The sequence below is a fragment of the Lichenostomus cassidix genome, chromosome 6, assembly GCF_008360975.1.
Source record: "Lichenostomus cassidix isolate B80296 chromosome 6, HeHo_3.0, whole genome shotgun sequence".
NCBI classification, from domain to species: Eukaryota; Metazoa; Chordata; class Aves; order Passeriformes; family Meliphagidae; genus Lichenostomus; species Lichenostomus cassidix.
In genome coordinates, this window is record NC_139487.1 from 2,384,770 (window position 1) to 2,407,233 (window position 22,464).

At 42.3% G+C, this 22,464-nt stretch overlaps 2 protein-coding genes across 5 annotated transcripts in view; one reads left to right on the forward strand and one right to left on the reverse strand.

Annotated features, from left to right (window-relative positions):
* The window catches only part of INSYN2A (inhibitory synaptic factor 2A), a 39,966-nt gene extending 34,043 nt beyond the window's left edge, over positions 1-5,923 (forward strand). The window contains exon 4 of the mRNA XM_085064610.1: positions 2,984-5,923. Coding sequence (XP_084920736.1) covers positions 2,984-3,167 — 184 coding nt within the window. The 3' untranslated portion in view covers positions 3,168-5,923. The remainder of the gene's footprint in view (positions 1-2,983) is intronic.
* Positions 1-22,464, reverse strand: part of DOCK1 (dedicator of cytokinesis 1) — a 251,333-nt gene that overhangs the window by 164,303 nt on the left and 64,566 nt on the right. For all 4 annotated transcript variants that reach the window (XM_085064608.1, XM_085064609.1, XM_085064607.1 and 1 more), the window contains exons 24-27: positions 18,077-18,147; positions 17,237-17,343; positions 12,109-12,236; positions 10,498-10,593 (exon numbers count right to left, since the gene is read on the reverse strand). In XM_085064608.1, coding sequence (XP_084920734.1) covers positions 10,498-10,593; positions 12,109-12,236; positions 17,237-17,343; positions 18,077-18,147 — 402 coding nt within the window. The remainder of the gene's footprint in view (positions 1-10,497; positions 10,594-12,108; positions 12,237-17,236; positions 17,344-18,076; positions 18,148-22,464) is intronic.

Sequence of the window (22,464 nt, forward strand, 5' to 3'; positions counted from 1 at the left end):
TCTGTAACAACAACATCAAGAAGTCCTACAAATATGTCATCCTTGCTGAATTTAATCCCTGGCAGTGGCCAAAGCCAGGTGGGATGGGACTTGGAGCAACTTGGGACAGTAGAAGTGTCCCTGCCATGGCAGGGTGGCACTAGATGAGCTTTAAGGTCCCTTCCAACCCAAACTATTCTGGGAATCTGTGATTGATGATGATGATGAATAGTATTTCATATCAATAGTATAAAGTTAAATAGTATAAAACTAAAATCAGCTACAGAAAGCTTCGTGAAAAATTAAAAGAAAATCCAAAGGTTTTTGTCTTACTTCTGCAGCACAAACAGGTACAAATTAAAACCTAAGTTTGCAATCAAATGATCTGCCTGATGGAGCAGTTCCATTAAATCACCTCCAAAGCTGAATAAATGATGAATATTGATGTGGATGGACACAAATCAATTATTCTGCAAAATTTACAGTTTTAAATGCTGGAATACCACAAATGTTTTCCCTTCAGCTTCTTTATATACTTCAGAAGCAAAACATTTCCTTTGGATGTGAAGAGCTGAAAGCTGATCTGTGCTGCAGCAGCAAATGGCAATGACATGGGGCTTGTCAGATGGACCAGAACTAAGATGCTTTTTTTTCTCTTGAGGTCTATCTTTAATAGAAATTGATTATGTAAAAAATTGCTCCGTTCAGCAAGGGGGTTTTTATAACAATCTCTTTTTTTACAGCCATTTCCAGCAGCTCTTAAGAGCCTCCCTGCCAGAATAACATTTGAAAGAAGTAAAAATGAACTCTGGCAATGCCAGAGCTGAAAGGCCTTTTTTTTTTTCCCCCAAATAAAAACCTTTATACTGAGAAAAACCCCCAGATATCATAAATGCTAAATGCTGCACTTTAAATGAGATTTAGTGAGCTCCTGGAGAAGCACCTCCTTCATTCCAAAATATTCTTTGTGCCACTGACAGAATTCCTGTGCTGGGACATTCCCAGTGAACTGATATCCACATCTCACCCCTAAACTAATGCTGAACTTCCCTAACCAACTATTTCTTGCACACAGGAACATGTTATCAGTGAAGACAATATTGTTTTGCTACTGCAAGGAGGGATATTCATCAGCAGGCTTGGAATGTGTTTCTGCACCAACACAAAGCCCAACACAGCTGCCTCCTGAAAATTCAGTATTCTACACTTCTAGCAGAGAGTTGGAGTTTTTAAAATTACATCCTTTGATGTGGAATGGCTTTTTATTCATTAAAAACATAGCAGTGGGTAAAATATTCTCTCTGCTTGAACTCTCACCTAATGCATTTCTCCTCTCTGCTATTAAAAAGTTTATCCAAATCACTGAAATGCTGAAACTTGTGCTAGGAATGGATTTAAGGCTTAAATCAAACAACAAATTAGAAATATCCAAATGTAAAAAAGACATCACATCTTTCCAGCACCACTTTCTAGGGCTTCAGCAGAGTCCTTGAGGTCAGACTCATCAGCTCTTAAAAAAAACAAAGCACCAAATTATTCTTATCCTTCTCTCAGCATCTTTGATTCCTTGCCCTCCAGCCTTGCAGGAAAACAAACCCCACCTGAATTAGCAGATGGTGGGAGAAGATATTCTGTGTTCAATTTACAAAGGATTGTGACCAAAACTTCCCCTTGGAAATCCTGGAGGTCTTTCCAACCTTAATGATTCTTTTTGGAGAATTTCCTCTGCAATGGCTGCAAGTATTCTGTGCCATATGCCTGCACTCCTCAAGCCACACAGGGCTTGGACTGAAATTTAAAATAATCTCTTTTTGGATGAGACCTGAGGAATCACATCTCACATCTCTAGTGGTTCACTCCAAACAAGCAATGGCAGAAATAACTCAAAAACCATATTTAATACTAATTCAGAGTGAACTCAAGTCCAGGAATGATAATTTCATATTTAGGTAATGATGAAAGCAGACAGCACAAAGCCCCAGACAGCTCAGCAGTGGAAAGGGACAGGAAAGAAACTAACCCAAAGTGTGTAAATTCCCTTCATTTTACCCTTTGAAATTCATCCTCTGATATCCAGCAGCCCCACAGCAATGGGGTTGGACCAGATGACCCTCAAAGATCCCTTCCAACCCCAAATATTCTACACAAGACGTGAAAAGCCTCAGTGCAGATCATGACCAGAAGCTGCTGCATAAACCCAACTGAAAGCACAAAGTTCCAGGGTATTTCTGAGAGGCCAAAAATTCAATTTCCACCATCAGACAGGGTTTTTGCTCTATTTTATGCTGTGGATGCTTTGGTTTACAAGGTGGCCTTGAAATGCTGAGCAGCACAATAAATAAAGCTCAAATAAAGGTTGTCATTCCATCTTGATTATGGTTTTTAATTGCTGGAAGGATGTTGTAGCCAACACAGTGTTTGGAATTCAGGACAGGGATTTGACAGCTTCTCTATTTTCTAAAGGCAAGGCTGCCCTATAAAAGAGAACTGCTTTTTCATTTTTTTTATTCCACACGTTTCTGTGAGTCTGTACTTAGGACAGGAACTTGGTGAAATTCATCTTTTCCATGGTAAAACTGGCAAGGAACAGCTCAGGTGAAGAAATTGCTGAGACCCTCATTGTTTTTGGCCAAGCCCCTCAGCTTTTCCCAAAACAGAAGGATGCAGATGCCTGGCTGTCACCCTGATCTCATGAAGGGAGAACTGAGCCCTGGAAACCCTCCAAAATCATTTCTCCATGGGAAAAAAAGATGTATTTCTACTGTTTACTCACTTCACAGCAACCCCACCATAATCCTCAAGGCCCTCCTGAACAGCAGGGCAAAGCTGAACAATCCCATTCCTATTTTTGTTCTGTAATATCTCCCTCTTGGAACTTCCCTTTTTCATTCAGGTACAAGACATTTTCTTTTTGACTTTCATAAATTAAGCGCTTAGATGTTGGGTTAAGTAATTTTTTTTATCATCACAATTAATAACAGTGCTTTTTTCTTCCTGTTTCTAGCGTGGAATTGGATTTTAAACAGCAAGAAGATAAACTACAGCCAGTTTTGAGAAAACTTCATCCTATTGAGGAAACTCAGGTTGCACCTTTGCCTTATTCTCAGGAGAGCTACTCCTCTACTCCCAAGCAAAAATCCAAAACTGAATCCAAAAAGCACGGAAGATGGAAACTCTGGTTCCTTTAACCCAAGTCCATGACGTGTGGAGTTCAAGGCCTTCTTTGAAAAAAAAAAATCTTTGGAGTTGTATCCATGATCTGTGACAGGATCCTGGTGGGATGAGGAGCTTTCCTGGCCAAGGGCAGCACCCAGCTCTCCCCGTGTGTACCAAAAAGGCCTTTGTACTGATGGACTCACACCAGGGAGAGAGAGGGCTTTGGGGAACACCCTGCCCACCTCTAGTGCAGTTTGCCAACGTGGGATGTAAAACGTGAATGGAAATCTGGACAAAGATGGGAAGTGAAACTGTTTTCCCCCTCTCAGCTCACCGTCCTGCTCCCACAGAAATGGTTGAAGCCTTTTGGGGGGTGTGGGGTGTTGCCTCTGGGCAACAGCGAGGGGGAAAAACAAGCAGCAAGCCTTATGTTTGCAGTGGGGTTCAGTTTTACAGCTCCATGTGGATCGGGGAGTGCAGTTTTCAGCACAGAATTCCTGGACAAAGCACAATTCTTCGCCCATCTCCGAGATGTGACTGTGGTGTGTTCTCTGCCTTCATGCGATGTAGACTCCAACCAAGCTCTCACATTTCCACGTCATTTCGGGTTTAGCTGTGTCCTCATCACCACTCTGCTGCTCATTCCCAGGGTGGGGGAGTAGCCAAAAAGCTCCCAAAAAATCAGGCCCAGCCTTTCAGCACCTCCAGCTCACAGGGTCCAGGCCGTGGGACAACCTCAGTGTCACCTTCGGTACCCAAAAGGTCTCCAAAGCACCCAGGAACCAAACCCAGCCCCAAACAGACCAATCCCAACCTGGAGGGTTGGTCTTTGCCATGGTTTAGTATTTTTGTAAGTCTTTGGAAAACCTCTCCACTACTGCAGAAGGCTCCAGGAGATTTCAAGGCTGCAGCACCGCTTGGAAGGAGTTGGAATTTGAAATGCTATTTATTTACTAAGCTGCTCAGATGGGTTTCCCTCTCAATCTATTAATTGTACTCAATAATTGAAACACTTAGGGGAGAGATGTGAATCAGATTTTTTCCTAATTTTGCTTGGTTTTGGTTTTTTTTTAATAGCACTTGAAATTTTGCTCTGACTTATAAACTGCAACTTTTCCCTTCAAATATTTGCTAACACCATTAAACTTGCATCTAAAATGACCATTGGTGGGAAAATTCCTCATGCTAGAAGTGGTCAGGGAGTGGGAATCTTGTCTTTTGTTTTGGTTTGGGATTTTTTTTGAAGGATTTCACACTGAGTGTCACAAATTGGGTTTGAAATTGCATCCCCAGCAGCAGGAAGGTACAAATTCTTCCAGCCTTTAGGTGCAAGAACTAAGATCACTCATGTGCACATACTAAAAATTTGGGAAGTGTTTTCCTTTACACTGTTCCTTCCCTTAGCTCAGCATCCAATTTATTCCTGAGAGAAAATAATGTAATTTTTTTCCCCAAAGAGCAAGAAAAGGAAGTTAAAATGGGAATGGAAACGCAGAAGATGTCTATGGCCAGCTCAAAATTCCCAGTAAACCTTCCAGAGGGCTAAGAGCTCTTGCACAGGAGCAAATCCTGAAATCTTTGCTGGAAGTTGGGTTAGGAAGGTGATCCTGTGCACCAGGAAGGAAGTGCTATTGTTTCATGTGGAAAAACCCCTGTGTTTCATGGATTTTATATTGTTTTTAACTAAAAAAATGAAACTGTTTACAAGCCAGCCCACATGACATGGTTTAGAAACCCAAATATTTCCAAACAGGAAAAAAAACCCTTTTTTGTCCTCCTAAGCAACAAGAAATCTCCAATATGGACAGAACAAGGGAAACACAGCAGTATTCATCATTAAGATAACGTTAATAACCAATGCACTCCTCCATGCTAACAGGCCTAGTGGTTGAGGTTTTTTAAAGAAATTAAGCCAAGCTTCTCTCCGTGGCAATCAGTTGCCAAATCCTCAGTTAGCTTTGCCCACAGAGCTGTTTGTGTGTGACTCTGACACAAACCTGACCTGGTTACTGACTCACCCAGAGCTCCTGGAACGGTGGGGAGAGAGGCAGGAAATCAGACTGGAGGAACAAAGAGCTCCCAGGGAAAGCTCTCCCAGCGTGTTCTCTACATGTCCAGGCTATTTTCTTAAGAAGTTGCAGATTTTTAATTTTTTACATTTTTTTAAACCTGGGGGAAAGCTGACATGAACGTAGAAGTCTTGCTTCCAAAACCGACATCTCGTGTTCTCTCTCTCTCGTACCCTCCCGATGTAATTTGTAATAAAATGTTTTTGCAAGTGTGTAAAATGTATCATAATTGTATTGCCTTTAGAATCACTCAGGCTCAGGTTAGATAGACACCAAGAGAAAAACAAAAATCCAACCTAATTCTTTAGAGCTTTTAGTTCCATGTGACTGACAGAGCTGTTTTCACCCTCATGTAGAAGATCTTGGAGGTTCTAACGAGGAAAATGCATTTTTATTTTCAGTGTGGCTTTGCTGGATTCACTGGCACTTCCCTGCACTCCATACACTGATTTTCTAGATGCACTTCTCCCATCTCCTGCTTCAAAATACTTTTTAGCCAATAAATACTGCAGTGATTTTATATCCCTTGCTCTTCGCTGAGTCCTTCTAATTTCCACATAGCAACAGTTGCATCCTTTGGTTTAGAACTATGAGGAAAAACACTGTTCCTGTGAGTAGCACTTGGTTTCTTAAAGATAAAAAAAAAAACCCACTGTAAAAATACTTAAAAAAAACCAGGATAAACTGAAAAAAAATATGATTAAAACTGGAAAATCCTACCATGGGTACAAAGTGTTTGCTTTTTCTTGCCTAAAATGCAAAAGCACTGTCCATGCCTCTAATTCCACTCAAGGTTTTAAGGGTTAATCACTTTTTCCAAACAATTAGGGTCATTTTTCATGAACTTCCCAACCAAGCCTGCTGTTAGATTATACCAGTGCTTCAGGACCTGTATATTACCACATATTATATATTGCTGCTGGAATTGAACTGGAATTTAACCAGATTGCCACTAAAAATCCAACAACACCGACACTATTTTGTCTGGGAGATTGCAAAGGACTGCAGGAAGATTTTTCATATTATTTCAGCATCCACAAAATCCATCTGTGGCTCATTAAAACAACTGGAGTGCTACAAATGTGTCCATTTGTTTAGGTGAATGCAACTCACTCCCATCAATGTTCCTAGGGAGAGCAACAGTGACAGTCTGACAACAAAAAAAAGCTCAGTATTAGGGATGGAAGAAGACCACAGACATCCAAAATTCCACTTCATCTTCTGTGAAATTAGCTTGCAATATAAAATTTCAAATGATTTTGAAAGAGAAGAAAACTTGGGATTCAATAGAGCAAAGTATTTTGACATGGAAGAAGTCTGGTGAAGAAAACGAGGTTTTCTCTCCAGCATTTTGGAATCCATGAACCCTGACCTGGACAGATTTTAAGGCACAGAAGATAATTCACATCCAGATTCAACTCCTGAATAACTGCAGCCCCAGAAGTCTCCTGTGATCATCAATAACTCTCATTTTAGACTTACATTTGTATTTCACAGCCTTCTGGAAAAGCCTCCAGCCTGGAAATGCCAAGAGAAGGATAATCCACCACTGCCTTTGATTGACTGATCAACTGACTATCCATAGGGAAGTAATGGTTTGTTTTTTCTTCCCCAAAGAGCAAGAAAAGGAAGTCAAAATGGGAATGGAAACGCAGAAGATATCTATGGCCAGCTCAAAACTCCCAGTAAACCTTCCAGAGGGCTCAGAGCTCTTGCACAGGAGCAAATCCTGAAATCTTTGCTGGAAGTTGGATTGGGAAGGTGATCCTGTGCACCAGGAAGGAAGTGCTATTGTTTCACGTGGAAAAACTCCTGTGCTTCATGGATTTTATATTGTTTTTAACTAAAAAAATGAAACTGTTTACAGGACAGCCCACATGACATGGTTTAGAAACCCAGATATTTCCAAACAAAATAAATGTTGCACACTCTTTTCACACAATGTCACACTCTCTGCTCTCCCTGGCCCTTGTCACTCTGCCATGCTCCAGCTCCTTGTGTCAGTGCCACCTGCACCCCACAGAGGTTCTCCTTCCAAATCTTCTCCCAGGAACCTCAGACAGATCCCAGCTCTCACCACAAACCCTTCCTGATGCTCCTGCACCATTTCTGTTCTGCTTTCACCTCATCTTGTCCCAAAGCAGAGAGGGGGAAAGCAGCAATGTGGGCAACTTTCCATTCACCAGCAACACCACAAAGTCTGTCTACCCACTGCTCCCTCCTCACCCATCCCAATATCCAACATCCAATATCCCTTTTCCCCTGATCTCAGCCCTGACTGTTCCCCACACACCCCTAGATGTTGTGCAGAGCCTCTCTCCCTAAGGACACACTCTTGGGAAATGAAAAGCACAGGATGATGGAATGGTTTGGGTTAGGATCTTAAACACCACCTTGTTCCAACCCTCTGCCACGGGCAGGGAATCTTCCCTCAGGCCAGGAAAGCTCCTTTCAGACATTAAAGTTTCCTTGGCTTTGGAAATGAAGCTCATCCTGAGCTGCTGAGCATGAGGAGGAGCAGCCATGGATCCTTCTGGAGCTGCTCAATCCTCATTTCCTGAACAAGGCCAAGCTGCTGATTCACTGGAAGCCAACGCTGTTCAAAGCCACCAGGCAAGGAAAGAGATGGTTTAAAATCACCTTTCCAAAGGCTCAAGGAAGTTTGCTCCGTTTGCTTTTTCTTCAGGCAGCATGTTCTCCAGTGAGAAAGATTGCTGTGATTTTTGTTCCAGGTGATTTCTCACTGTGCCAGGAGCAGGAGCAGCTCAGGGCAGCAGCAAAAGGAACCTAAAGCAGGCAGTTTGAAGCAGCAGGACAAAGCTCTGCACCCACAGGCTGCCTCCTGCTCTTGCCTCCACTAATAACAGAGTGATTAAATAAATATAAATAACACACACAGAAACTTCAGCAAATGGATCAAGTGAAAAATCACCAGTGAGGCTTCCAGAGTAAAAAACAGTCCAAACCAATGAGGATTAAAAATTCTCCTCCTACCAAAATTATGGTCAAACCAGATTTTAAACTAATCACTTTTACTTCATTTTATTTAATATCTAGTTCTTGCAACTGATCCCTTATTTCAAGGTACATGACAAAACTTGCTTTTGATTTTATCAAGGAACTCATATTTAAGGAGGAAAAAATGAAAACCAAATGTGCAAAGCCAAAGGGAACTACTGGAGAATCTTTCCAGGTCAATGCTGTAGAAAAGGCACATCCTGTAATTAAAACTTTTCACTTGAGCACTTAAATTTTTGACATTCCTCCACTGCTCATAAACTGCATTATGCAACATCAGGTTTTGGATGGACATGGTGTCAGTAAGTGTTTTTCCAAGAACATGCCAGCTTTAGGACACTAATACAATTATATTTATAGAATTTAAAAATTGTTATGTCCCATATTTTGCACCTTTTTCAAGAAGTTATCGTAACTTTAACTATGGCTCTGTAAGGTATTTCTAATTCCTTCCCTCCAGTCATCCTGTATGGTTAATTCACTACTACAGGTAAAACTAAAAAAAGAGAAATTAATGCATCATGCCAACCCAAATCTGATCCAAGAGAGGTCAGGTTATGCTTCCTAATTATTATTATCATTATGCATTTCACTCCTCCTACTTTGCTGACACCACAAAAACGAGTTGCTGCTGGTTATTTAACAGGAGAATCTTTTCAGCAAAGACTGCACTGTAAGGTGGGAGGAAGTACTCATTAAAAACACCCTGAAATATCAGTATTCATTAGCTGATTATAGAGGCTGTGCATGGAGGGCTTCCAAGCTGTACTCATGAGCACGATGGAGAACTTTAATACCACTGCACTGAGTTAAAACACACACACACACGAGTTTCCAAATCTAACCTGGTAACTGCAAAAGGCATAATTAACATTTTTAAATATCACCTGAATCATGTTCATCAAAACAATAATTAATCTGCGTTCCGACTGAAACTGAGGAAGTTCAAATAACACTCAAGTCTTTCAACTTCCTTGCGCTGTTATTGCATCCCAGAGCTGGAATGTTCTGTAGGAATGATCTGCTTGGAACCATTTCCCTACAGAGGTTTTGGATTTCCCATTCCTGGAATTATCCAGGCTGGACAGGGTTTGGAGCAGCCTGGGACAGTGGAAGGTGTCCCTGCCATGGCAGGGGTGGCACTGAATGGGATTTAGGGTCCTTTCCTACCCAAACCAGTCTGGGATTCTGGGATTTCTTGCTCCTGATCCATTAGCCCTTCCTTCCAACAACACCCAAAGTGATACAAGTGGAAAGCCAAAACTGAGCCAGTGGCTGATGCACTAAAGAGAAAATGAAACTGCAGATTTGCCAAGACAAGCAGCCTGACATGCCAAGGAAATGAGCAGCAGCAGGTAAGGAAGATGTGCTGAGGACACAGAGCCCTTCAAAAAGTCAAATATCACTGTCTGCAGTAACAGAGCATTTAAACTGGGAAGCAAAGGGGAGATCCAAAAACCAAGCTGCTGATGGACTCATCTCTCTGACCAACAATTAACCCCTTTGTAGGGAAGAAATCAGTGCATTGAGCCAAACAGGGACAATGCTCAGCCACAGCACAAACCTGGCCCACCATGACCAGTTTCCTGCAGAGATCAACTGCCACTTGCAGACAGCTAAGAAACAATACAAGGAAAAGGCAAACACACAGGGAGATTCCCAAAAACATACAAGAAGACACCCAAAAACACACAGGGAGACCCCCAAAAACTCTCAGATCTATCCTCATTCCAGATATCAACAGGCCTCACTATTTTTTTCATTATTTAGTCCAATATTAATTAATTGACAGTTGAAAAATGCCAAGTGTCAGGCTTTAAAATCACAGTGGTAAGTAACCTAAAGTCCTTCCTCTAGGTATGCAAAAGAATAATTTCAGGCTCTGTTCTTCAATCATTTGAACACTTCCCTTGGTTAGCTCCGTTTTTTGTCAAAAAGAAAAGTAAATGCTTGCAATGCAGTAACAAACAGCCAAGACTCTCATTTCCACACTTCCCAGCTGGCTAATTACCAATCCCACATCATTCTGGTGCACACACACATATCAATCCTGGCTAATCACCTGCTCACACATCTTTTTCAAGAGGTTTTTTTTTTTCCTCTCTCCCTGTGTCAACCCCAGCAAAATTAGCAGGCAGTGCATTGCAGCTTCCTGAGCACACAGGCAGCAAGAGGAGGATTTGATTGCTTTGGGTCACCTGGGATTTCATCCCTATCTCAGGCAGGGCCAGGAGGATGTGCCAGAGGATTGGAGTTTACATCAGGAGACACTTACAATGAGCTCAGAGTCTCGTCCCATGGAAATCACCGTCCTGTTCACAGTCCTCAGCAGGTTCTCCATGATTATCTGGACATGGCGTTGCGTTGGGCCCTGAGGATGAGGAATAAATTAGTGCTGCCTCCACACCACAGACACCAACACAGCTATTTGTGTTGCCTTGCAGGCCATCTGTCTGCTGAAAATTAAATAAAACATCACTTGCTGTTGATCAAAAGCAGGGAATGAGGCTCCGATTTGAACAAAGTGTATTTTGTTAATACGTGTTACTGATAAATTAAAATGTGTTGTTACAATGGCAATGAAAAGCCAAGTCCCTGGAAATACAGCCTGTGACATTTAGTTACCTATTAATTTTCTTTCTCCAAGTCATTTTTCCAACATCAAACCCCCACAGGCACTGCCAATCAAGGGGGGCTGCTCTGCAACAGCTCAATTAAAAGCACGAGAAAAGCAAAGCAAAACTTTCATTATGGCACTGCCAATTTCAGTCAGTTGTTTCAAGTCACCATTAGAAGCCATCTACCACTACTTTTGAAAGAGCTGAAAATGAAATATTTATTCCAGGCAGCTTTTAAGGCCAAGTCCAGAAACCTCATCCAGAATGATGGGCAGAAAATGAAGCGAAAAACGAAACAAGGAGAAAGGAACAGATGAGCTTTGCTCCCATCTTTTACTTCACAGATGAAAAACGGATTTGCATATTTGAAGAACGATCCATCAGCAGCAGAAATTCACCCAGGAGCTGCTCCTGCTGGGAGAGGCTGGAGCTGCAGGTGAGTTCCTACCACGGAGAAAGAGGAATGCAGCCAACAAAGGGTGACAGGAAGCAGCCAAGCTGCCAGAACCAAACTCCTCCTGCAATAAACCTCCTCTCTGAAGCAGCCACACAGAGCTACTTCCACAAAGAAACAGACTCAGAGCAAACCCAAAAAACCACAATTAAAGAAGATGTTGGCTAGGATGAGAGTAGCTGACCCCCGAGGTCCTTTCCAAGTGAATTAGTGTATGATTCTCCACAGGACTGAAGGTTCAGGCAGCAGCAGCCCAAATTTTAGGAGAGCATCAAATCACGGCAGCTCTCTGGCAAAGCACCAATATTTGTGTGTTTGTTGAGGTCAAGAGAAAGCAAAAAAGAGGCTATTATGCAAGAAAAAAAAGGGATGTTACACATGCTGCAAGTCTGGGTACCATGTCAGCAACAATACAACTCAAATGCACATTTCCCAAAATGCCCACGGGAGAAACGAAAAATAAAAAAAAAAAATACTACAACAAAACATTTTCCACCTGGAAGACCATAAATGAGGAAGGTTTAACCCCTAGGGATATTTATTTATTCACCCACTCCCTGACCAGAAAAGCTGTATAGGATGTGCCACAGAATAAATGCTGTGCTGGATGTGATGTGTGAGATGTCACACAACACATCCTCATCACTGGAAAACTAGAAAGAGTTAGAAAAAACTGGTTAGGAGGCTGTATTACAAGGAAAAAAAAAAAAAAAAAGGAAAAGAAGTCAGAGGCATCAAGAGTTAGCTGCTTAATTCACTCCACTAAAACAATTTCTGTGAAGTGTTACTCATCCCAGAGCCACCCCACACTCACCACGTCTTTCTTGTACAGCACTTCCAGGATGTTACTCAGCAACTGGCAGCAAGCCTCCAGATCTTCTTGTCTCTCCAAGTGATACTTGAGCTGGTCTGTCATTGTTGGCAGCAAGATTTCCCTGCAGTCTGCACACAGAACACGAGGTTACAAACACAGCTTTCAGGGCCTGCAGGCTGATGTGCTTCAGTGCTTACATAACACACATAAAAAATTGGGAAAAAAGAATTGATTTCCAGCTTTTCGACCAAAAGCTCACCTCACTTTAAAAGCTTTTGCCTCTGAACTGCTTCAACCTTTGACCATTTACTCCTATTAAAAAAAAAAATTAAAATTCCCTTCTTTGCTCAAGTATTCATCTCTTCCATGGAGGGAATCACCAGGTCAAAATTAATTACTAATTATCCATATCAAAGTCAGCCCAATGAACAGCCTTGTCCAGCAGGTTTGCCCCAGAGATGCTCTGTAGTCACAGCCTTGTGGCTCTGCATTTGTCAAACTCCAGGATATGCTACTCCCTGCATTTTGGGCTAACATGGAAAGGAAAGAGCAGATTAGGCAAAACCCCACAGGGCAGGTGGTGAAATATAAAATATCCCCAAATGCAGGGGAGGGGAAGAAGCCCAAGGCCCAGCTGCTGAGCACTCCAGCAAAGGCACAGAACATGTTTTTGCACAGCCTGGGAGGTGAATCAGACTGTAATAACTTTAAAGGCTCCTAATTAGAGGGCTGAGGATGTCAGGTGGCCCTGCTAAGCCCCACCGGTAGGCAGAGGGCAGAGATCAGTTTAATATCTGAGTCACCTCCGAGTTGCAGCGGCTGGAGCTGCTCTGATCAATGGGGAAGGCAGGCAAGCTGCATTTCTGAGAAAGGCAGAACTAATTGATTTGTCACAGGGCTCAGGCTGGAGTTACACAAGCAGCACAGAACTCTCAGTTCTCTTGGCTGGAGCTGTCAAAGCTCCTCGTTCCCACCTCAGCCCCACCTGGGGATGGACAGGGATTGAGTTCTATCTACATAGATTTAGTTCATGTGGCCAAAAAAAAATTAACCTGTGCTCAGGAACTTTGTTCCACTGCACAGATGTGAGCTGAGTCGTAATTAAACAGTGAGAACTCCTAAATGGTGGATGTTGTCTACTAGTATTGCACAGACTCAAATTCCTCATGGAGAAATCCCTGGATTTTCTCCTTCAAACTACAGCAGCTCCACAGCTCACTTGGCAATCAGCTGGAAGTCATTTGGAAAGCAAAGCAACAGAGAATCCAAACAACTCCGTGGGACAAAACAAATCAGACAAATCACTGTTTACATAAACCAAAACCTTGACGTTTGCAAGGATAGGACACTTCACTGAACTCCCAACCATGAGCACTTCCACGTGTGGAATTGAAAATATGCACCAAGTTATTATTAAACTCCTCCACGCTCAGGGAAAAATTATATTTATGCCTTTTCGTTTAGTTTTTAAGTAGTGGAGTGAAAATTTTATATATATAATGTTATTATATTGTGATAAGAGGGATAAGAGTTATTTATTTATTTATACATGCATTTACTTCTCTATGGAAACATTTCTATAATTACTACATATTCATATTTATCTTGTGTTTATAAATATGAAAAAAAACATTTAAAAACTTCTACATCTTTTTTTTTTCCTTGAAGATACACAAACTGCACCACCAGAGTCCATTCTGATCCAAGGTCCCAAACTCCCCAGATTTCCCACTGAATATCCATCACTGAACAACATCACTGAAGCAAAATGCTTTTGCAAACTGCTTCACACACACACCCCTCTCACCCCCAGATCCTTCAAGCTTCACCAACTCATGTATTTTGAATTTTAATTCCTCTGGAGACACAAATAAATCTTCCTTGACCTCTCAAAGCACAGAATTGGAGCTTTTTTCTCCACCAGAAATAGGCTGATGAAATTTTCTGTGCATTTGCCAGCCTTCTCTAAGCCCACAATCCTGTAGTGCATATTGCTTTTAGAAAAGAAAATCTCATTTGTGCAACAGGATCCAGGATTAGTTGACAGCTTATACAAAAATATTCTCTATCAGTTTAAAATTCCTGAATCAATGAGAAGCAGGAAAGCCAGGCAACTCCATTTTAGTAATGAACTCCAACCCAGAGAGTAAGGGAGAGAAAAATCTAAATTTTAAAAAGGCTGTGGATAGGGCTTTCATTTATTTTCAACTGAATTTGAGTGTTTATGAAAGGTTCCCAGCTCAACTGGGGCTTCAGACACAAACTTGAGAGAATGATGATGATGAAGAATTACAGTGAAAAGATCAGAGGAATGGAGTCTCTCTGCTATGAGGAAAGGCTGGGAGAGCTGGGGGTGCTCAGAGAAGGGAAGAGGAAGGGAAGAGGAAGGGAAGAGGAAGGGAAGAGGAAGGGGAGAGGAAGGGGAGAGGAAGGGGAGAGGAAGGGGAGAGGAAGGGGAGAGGAAGGGGAGAGGAAGGGGAGAGGAAGGGGAGAGGAAGGGGAGAGGAAGGGGAGAGGAAGGGGAGAGGAAGGGGAGAGGAAGGAAGGGGAGAGGAAGGGGAGAGGAAGGGGAGAGGAAGGGGAGAGGAAGGGGAGAGGAAGGGGAGAGGAAGGGGAGAGGAAGGGGAGAGGAAGGGGAGAGGAAGGGGAGAGGAAGGGGAGAGGAAGGGGAGAGGAAGGGGAGAGGAAGGGGAGAGGAAGGGGAGAGGAAGGGGAGAGGAAGGGGAGAGGAAGGGGAGAGGAAGGGAAAGCTCCAGGGAGAGCTCAGAGCTCCTGCCAGTGCCTAAAGGAGCTCCAGGAGAGCTGGAGAGGGACTGAGGACAAGGGATGGAGAGACAGGACACAGGGAATGGCTTTGAGCTGAAAGTGGATAGCTTTAGATGGGATATTGGGAAGGAATTGCTCCCTGTAGGGTGGGCAGGCTCTGGCACAGGGTGCCCAGAGAAGCTGTGGTGCCCCTGGATCCCTGGCAGTGTCCAAGGCCAGGCTGGACATTGGGGCTTGGAGCAGCCTGGGACAGTGGAAGGTGTCCCTGCCATGGCTGGGGTGGCACTGGATGGGCTTTAAGGTCCCTTCCAACCCAAACCAGTCTGGGATTCTGTGATACCACAGGCAAGAGAAGCTTTTAAGAAAACACTTTGTTTCTTGGCACATCAAACACCCCAGACACCCTGGGAACCCCAGGATGGTTTGGGTTAGCACAGTGCCTGGAATCCCCATCCCAACCCAGCAGAGCCTGCTGGACTGAAGCCATTCCTCCCAGGCAGTGACAGCAAAACCCTGGTTAGGAGCTCCTGATAGCATCTCAGAGCCATTAAACAGCACTGTTCTGTCAGCAAACCTGCCCTGAGCCCTGATTAATCACCCTTCCATTAAAACACAGCCATTTACATTTCTCAGGAGCTCAATAATGCTGGACCACACCATTCCCTGCACCCTGAAGGGCTGAGCTGGAGAGTGAGGTTTGAAACACAAAGCAGCAACACACAATTCCTACCTCCCCCTCTGAAAATTAAACTGCTTCCACAAGGGGAGTCAAAAATTAATATGGTAAATGCACCGTGTGCCACTCTAGCCTGTCTCAGGAGGGTGTTTTACACTCATAATTTCTTGTTTTATCTGAGTTATGTCCATTTTTTCCTTCCCAAGAGAGTAAAGGATGATACCTGATAGCACTGACTTCTGCCTCGAAATTCTGGCAATCTGAGAGCAGCCAGGAGAAGGGAAAATTATAATGCAGACAGTGAGGTGAGAAGGAATGAAGCAAAGGAGTAACACTGATGCACAGATCACCCAGGAAACGTTAAAATGTCTTTTGGGACACCAGTATCATTTTAAGCCCCAACACCAGCAACTCCACCTGCATTCCTCCTTTTTCTCCTTGAAAATCCAGCACTTCAGGGCTGAATAATTTCAAAAGTCGCCATCTCAAAAGTGAAGGATAAAGTCAGGACTTGCTGTTTCAACCAAATTTCTACACTCTTAAGGCAGCAAGAACAAGGTGACACAGCTGGTAAACTTTATTTTCCAGAGATTTTAAGTGGTATAAAACCACCACAAGGCCAATCCACCAAGAAGATTTTTTAAATTGGAACCAGAAAATTTTGTTTTATCAGCACTCAGTGGGTCCCAGCCTTTGTGATCTGAGAGAAGAACCCTTTCAAATCTCCTTTCTCACTGAACCAGTGCCTATTTGCTCCCTCATTACCTTCCCTGCCAGCACACAAACACTTGGTTTGGGTCAGTTTAACCTGCAGCCAGCCTGAAAGGGAATCAAGTGGTTCACCTCAAAGGAGGAAATCTGCAGGACAAGTGCTTGAACTCATCTTTCACTGGCCCACTAATGGGAAAGGAGAAAATCATAAGGCATGGATGAGCAGCACATCTGAAAAGTTTCTGGGCTGCTTTGCTCCAGCCAGGGAACAGCTTCAGGGGAGAGAGATCAGAAGCCTCCATTTCCCCCACACGAGTTCACTGAGCACAAAAGCTGAATTAATGATTCTGATCAACCCCAACATGAAATCACAACAGAGGCCAATCACGTGGTTGCTTTGTGCCCTTTTAAAATAACAATTTTTTTGTAATTTTGCACTTTCCCATTTGTAACTTGCAGTGTCAATTAGGATTTTCTCATGTCCAAGGCAAGGTTGGATAGGGATTGGAGCAACCTGGGATAGTGGAAAGTGTTCATGGAGCTGGGGATGAAACAGGATAGGATTTAAGGTCCCTTCCAACCCAAACCATTCTGGGCTTCTGATCCCAAAGGTCCCTTCCAGCCCAAACCACTCTGGGATTCTGATCCTAGAGGTCCCTTCCAACCCAAACCATTCCAGAATTCTGATCCCAAAGATCCCTTCCAGCCCAAACCATTCCGGGATTCTGATCCCAAAGGTCCCCCACCAACCCAAACCACACACCCAAACCCCACCCAAAACCCACACCCAAACCCCCAACCCAAACCCCCCCCACCCAAAACCCCACCCAAACCACCCACACCCAACCTTCCGACCCAAAACCTTCTGGCACTCTGATCCCAAATCCCCCTGCCCTTCCCATGGCAGACCCCAAGGTGTCCCTGGGCTGTCAGGAAGGGCAGAGGGCTGGCAGGAGCCAAGGCCTGGCTGCTGACCATGCTGGGTGAAGAGGTCGCTGTGCACGATCTCGATGAGGCAGTAGAGCTTCTGGATGGTCAGGCGGCTCACGGGAACGTTCAGGATGAACTCGGTGAAGAGCTTGCTGCACACACAGGGGAAGGAAAAAATCCATTAAACCCCATCCCAGCCATGGGAAAACATCCAGTGGGAAGAACCGGATACACAACTTCATGCTTTTGGATGAACAAACTTAATTTTTTTATGACAGAAAAAAAATTGACCCAAAAATCAGAGAAACGTGAATAGTTTTTAACACATTTCTTTAGTTTTTGAATGTAATTATTTTTTTCTCTAAGTTAAAAGTTCTCCTGAAATACCATTTCTGTTTTGTTTCTCTATTGCTTTCTTTTTTTCTTAAACATCTCATTATTACCCTTTTTATTTACTAACAACCCTGCAGTGTTTATGAGCTACTGAGACATCGATCCACCAACAGGGTTCACTGAATTATTCATTATTTGATTATTTACATGAAATTTATACTTGACAGAGTGAAGCACCATGGTCCAGCTTAAGAGTTTTGATGTCAGCTGCCTGACTGATAATTCTTGCTATATCATTTGTACTGCAAGGTTTGTCACACATCTTATTTTAAGAAAAACAGGCCCTTTGTGTAGGTCCTAAAAATATCTGCAAGGGGCAAAAAAATGTAATAAAAGTGATAAAACTTCTCAGGTGATTCCTATTTCATTGTCTCAGTATATATTTGTATATATTTATGAGTGCATATACATTACATGTGTGTGTATATATATATATATATAAATAAAGATTTCTATAAAGTTAACACTCCACATTTAATTAACTCTACTCACCTGAGTTCCTTTGGATCAAACACTAGTTTCACATCATTGACAATAGCTGGCAAGTATTTAAGTGCTGCCCCCTAAAAAAAACAAAACCAAAAAAATAAAATCAACTCAAGGCCAAAATTAGTGTGTTTAAAGGTGATGCAAAGACTGCAAGAGGAGAATCAGGAGGTGGCTTTGGCTTCACCATTTTCTGTGACACCTGAGCTGAAACTCAATGAAAATCAAACTTTTAACAGATTTAAAAGAAGAGAGAGGCATGAAATGTTCATAAACTGGGAAAATTTACACCAAAATTAGAGATTTATAAGCTCCTTCCAACATTCTATAGAAACCTTTTGGTTTCTAATCCCTTTTTCCCCATCTTCTGTGAAGCACTTTCCCATCCTCCTCCTCAGCCATGCTGTAGTTGTTTGGGTTTAATTTTCACTGCTCTACTTAAAAATTAAACAAATGGCCTAATTATCATTTTTCCCCTGCAGTAAATTCTTGCTAGCCACTCATGAAACCGTGGCTCTTCCCAATTCCCCTTCAACTTGCAGCTGCCACTCCACTGCACAGCACATGAAAGAGCTCGAAAGACATAAACAGATGTTTAATATTTTAACTGTTTGTAGCAATTCTTACTCATTTTGTTCCTGAGAAATGGGAAGACAATTAGGAGTTCTTGTGGGCACTGAGCACCAGACTAGGGAAAAACTCAGAGTAATTGAAATATAAACCAGAACAGCCAGACTTGCATTTGTGATTTATTGATAAAATCAAATTGTTGATTACAGATATATTTTTGACTGCAAAAAGGCAGTGTTAAGACTGGGTTTTGGGAAGGAATTGTTCCTGGGAGGGTGGGGAGAGATGGGATGGAATTCCCAAAAAGCTGTGGCTGCCCCTGGATCCCTGGAATTTCCCTGGAATGTCCAAGGGATTTTGGTTGGAGTTCTGAAACTACCAGGCTCTAATGACCAGGCAGGAACCCCAGGCAGCAGCCAGGGTTTATTTGCTGCTCATCCACAGGCAGGCAGCAATAAATGTTTAGTAACACATCTTAAAAGAGAGCTTGCATTTTATATCTGGAATGAAAACCTCGCACGGCGCGCCCCGGCAGGAGCGTAAAAACGAACATGTGAGTGAATTCCACGAGCTACTGGGGGCAAAACACTATTTACAGCAGCCATTTACAGCTTGGAGCTGCAACAATTAGCACCAACTGAGGGTCTGCTTTATGGACAGCCCAATTAAAGTTTAATTCTGGAGAGTTAAAGAAGATTGTGAAAGTATATTTCTGAATTTCCCACCTCAGCTGGCTCGATTATAGGACAAGATGATGGGAGAAGGAAGCTCTGCAGCCCCGTGATTAAATCTGTATCTGTCTAATGCAAAGGGCTATTAAAATAATTTTTTATTGGTATTAAATCATGTAAAAGAGGAGCTCTCGGTGTAGATTTTGTTCTGTTAAAGCTGCAGCTGAAGTAGATTTTTGGTGAGCAGTAGCTCCATTGCAATGCTGGTTATTCCCAGAATATCGGAATGCAGGAATGAGGAATATGAAATTCAGCAGATTAAAAACCCTGCTCTTGTCTTTTCATATAGCATCAGGAAAAAGCAAATAAGCATCTGGTTTGGGTTTTTTTTTTTCTTCCATGTAAAGAAATGAAATTAATTACTTTTCACTCCTGATCAGCACTGGACAAAGCTTCCAATTCCTCATTTCCACAAGAAGCACAAGGCAAGCTAAGCCAAAAATCTTAATTCCATGGTTACACAGCCTTAACCACTTGAAAATTCCAACCAGCATTAAAAAAACCAGAGTAGCAAGGAACCTTAATGTCCAATCAAGCATCTTTTTGCATGATTTCCCTGTGATCACACGAGGAGCACACCCAAAGCTGGCAAGATCAGCCTCCCAAATGCACTCAATAATTACACACAGTTTCAAGCTGGGCTGCAATAACAATTTCCCTGCCCCAAGGGGGTTGCTCTCTTTGTGCAAAACGAGTGACAAATTATTCCCACCCTTATCAACTTACAAAATCAGTCATTTCCAGGAGTACAAAGCACACAAATAAAGCAGCAAAGGGGAAGGATGAAAAGGAGAGAAAGCAGGAATGAGACAGCGTGTTGCATGAATAATGGATATATTCTCCCTGAGTTGAATTTCCTCGTACACTCACTGTTCTATTGGCTGGGGGGGATTATTAGAATTTGATTTTTTTGCCCAAATTGTGATTCACACGGCTCAGGATGACATCAGCAAGGCCACGGCAGCCTGCAGCAAACTCAGTGTTGTGGCTCATTTTCTGCTCCTCCCACTCCCAACCCCAACCTCACATCAATTTCCCCTCTGAGAACACCACATCTGGGTGGGAAAGGGAATATTCCACAGAAATCACATCCAGGTGGGAAGAACCATGAGCTGCCACTCCCTCCATGCAGGAACAGCCTCCTGTATATATACAATATATACACAAAATATAAATATATATACACAGTACCAGCCATGGAACTGCTCAGTGCCTCAAGGATACCCTGGCAACCTGTGAAAAAGGCAATTAACTGGGCCAAGAAACACAACTGACTCAGTGAAAACCATCAGGGCCAGAGAAGTCCCAGCTTTGCCTTAAGTGGAAGGAATGAAGCAATAATTGATGGGCACAGCTCTCTGAACAGCCAATGCAGGGCATGGCAATTCCCAGGATTTAGCATTCCATGGACTAATTGCAATTTATCCCCTAAACCATCCCAACCAGCTCTCTAGCTGGAGCAGCACCCTTTGCAACCTTTAAGATAAATTCATTGATGGGTTTCTAATGATTTCCCAGCTAATTGTGTTCTCCTGAGCTCCTTCAGAGCTGGCAGCCAAATCACATTTTTGTTGAAGTAAAGAACTCGGTGTTGGTATCAAAAGATCGTTTGAGGGAAATAAAAAACCCTTCAAACATGAAAAAACAAAAGAATAAATAAGAAGTGCAGTGGGATTGTTATTCCCAGCAGTGTCCCCTCTGAACATCAGTGAAGAGTCCCCTGCACTGCCCACACTGCTCTTTTCTCACTCATAGTTCATTTCCAGACAGGTTTAATGAGACAAAAATGGGGAAAGAATGGGATCTACCAAGAGGAAAATGAGCACATTGCCCAGATCTGAAAGTTCAAGGAGTTTCTATGACTAAAAGTTTGTGTGAATTATTTATCTTTATTCTGGAAGGAATTTTTCCTGCAGTTTTTTTTTTTCTGGGTGAGGAAAACCTCAAACATCTTTGACACTTGAATATTTAATTAAGAGTAAGCTTTATTTATTTATTGGGACAGAAAGAGTCCCAATTGCTAAAACTACCAGAAGGAGCTCCTTTACATGGAAATTTCTTTAATGTCTTCCCAAAAGAGTGGGAGAACAGGTACAAGCCTTTTTTTTGTGTCATCAAGCAAATAAAAGCACATTAAAATAATACAGGGCAACCTTGCTAAGTATCTTAAAGTATTTCTGATATATAGGATAATAGACAGAAACAAGAAGAATTTTATGCATTTACTTTTGTTTGTTACACAGTTGAGAACACGGCGAGATCTCTTAATTTGTACAAAAAAGAAATTACCTCTGTGATAATAACAAGGGTTACTAGTGAGTGAAAAGAAATAAGTATAGCAAAGCAATCTTGCAACAATGGAAAATTATCCCATTCTTGGGTTTATAAATGGAATGAGAAAAAAAGAAGTTATAAAAGCTTCTTTGCAGTAGCTGTTTAAAAAAAAAAAATAAAACAACTAACTTAAGGTTGTCATTAGATTGACCAAATGACATTTGCAAAGCATTAAACAAAATGTATTCTGAGCTTTTTTTTCTGGGGTTTAAGTTCAGCTCTTTGTAGTCCATAAAAGCAAAAAAATCCTTAATTTAAAACTGTCATTTTCCAAAGCCATTCACTCCCATCAGCACGCCTGGTCTCCAAATTAAGCCCAAAACCTCCTTGCCAAACACAGTGCATTCTTCTGAAGTCTTTTGTTTGACAAAGCAATAAATTTATTTTACCCGACTCCATTTGAACACGATTTTAATGGTAATTTCCATCCTTTGTGTCATTCAGCACAAAGCACCTCCCTTCCAGCCCAGCTTTATTTGGTGTGCCATTCCATTAAACTCACCCAAAGCAAACCCAAACCCAGCAGCTGGAGGAAACAACACCCAGGAACACCTGAACAGTGATTTTAGATTTGCCCCAGCCTGGAGCACTGACTCACTCCACAAACTGAAGTTTTTATTCATTCCCAACCAAAGCAGCACCTGTGGCACTAAATTCAGTGTAAAACAACCCAAAGCATGATCACAAAGAAATATCTTCTGGAGGTATTTCCCATATGGATTCTAAGAGGCACAGAAACCTCAGTCCACATTGCATTTT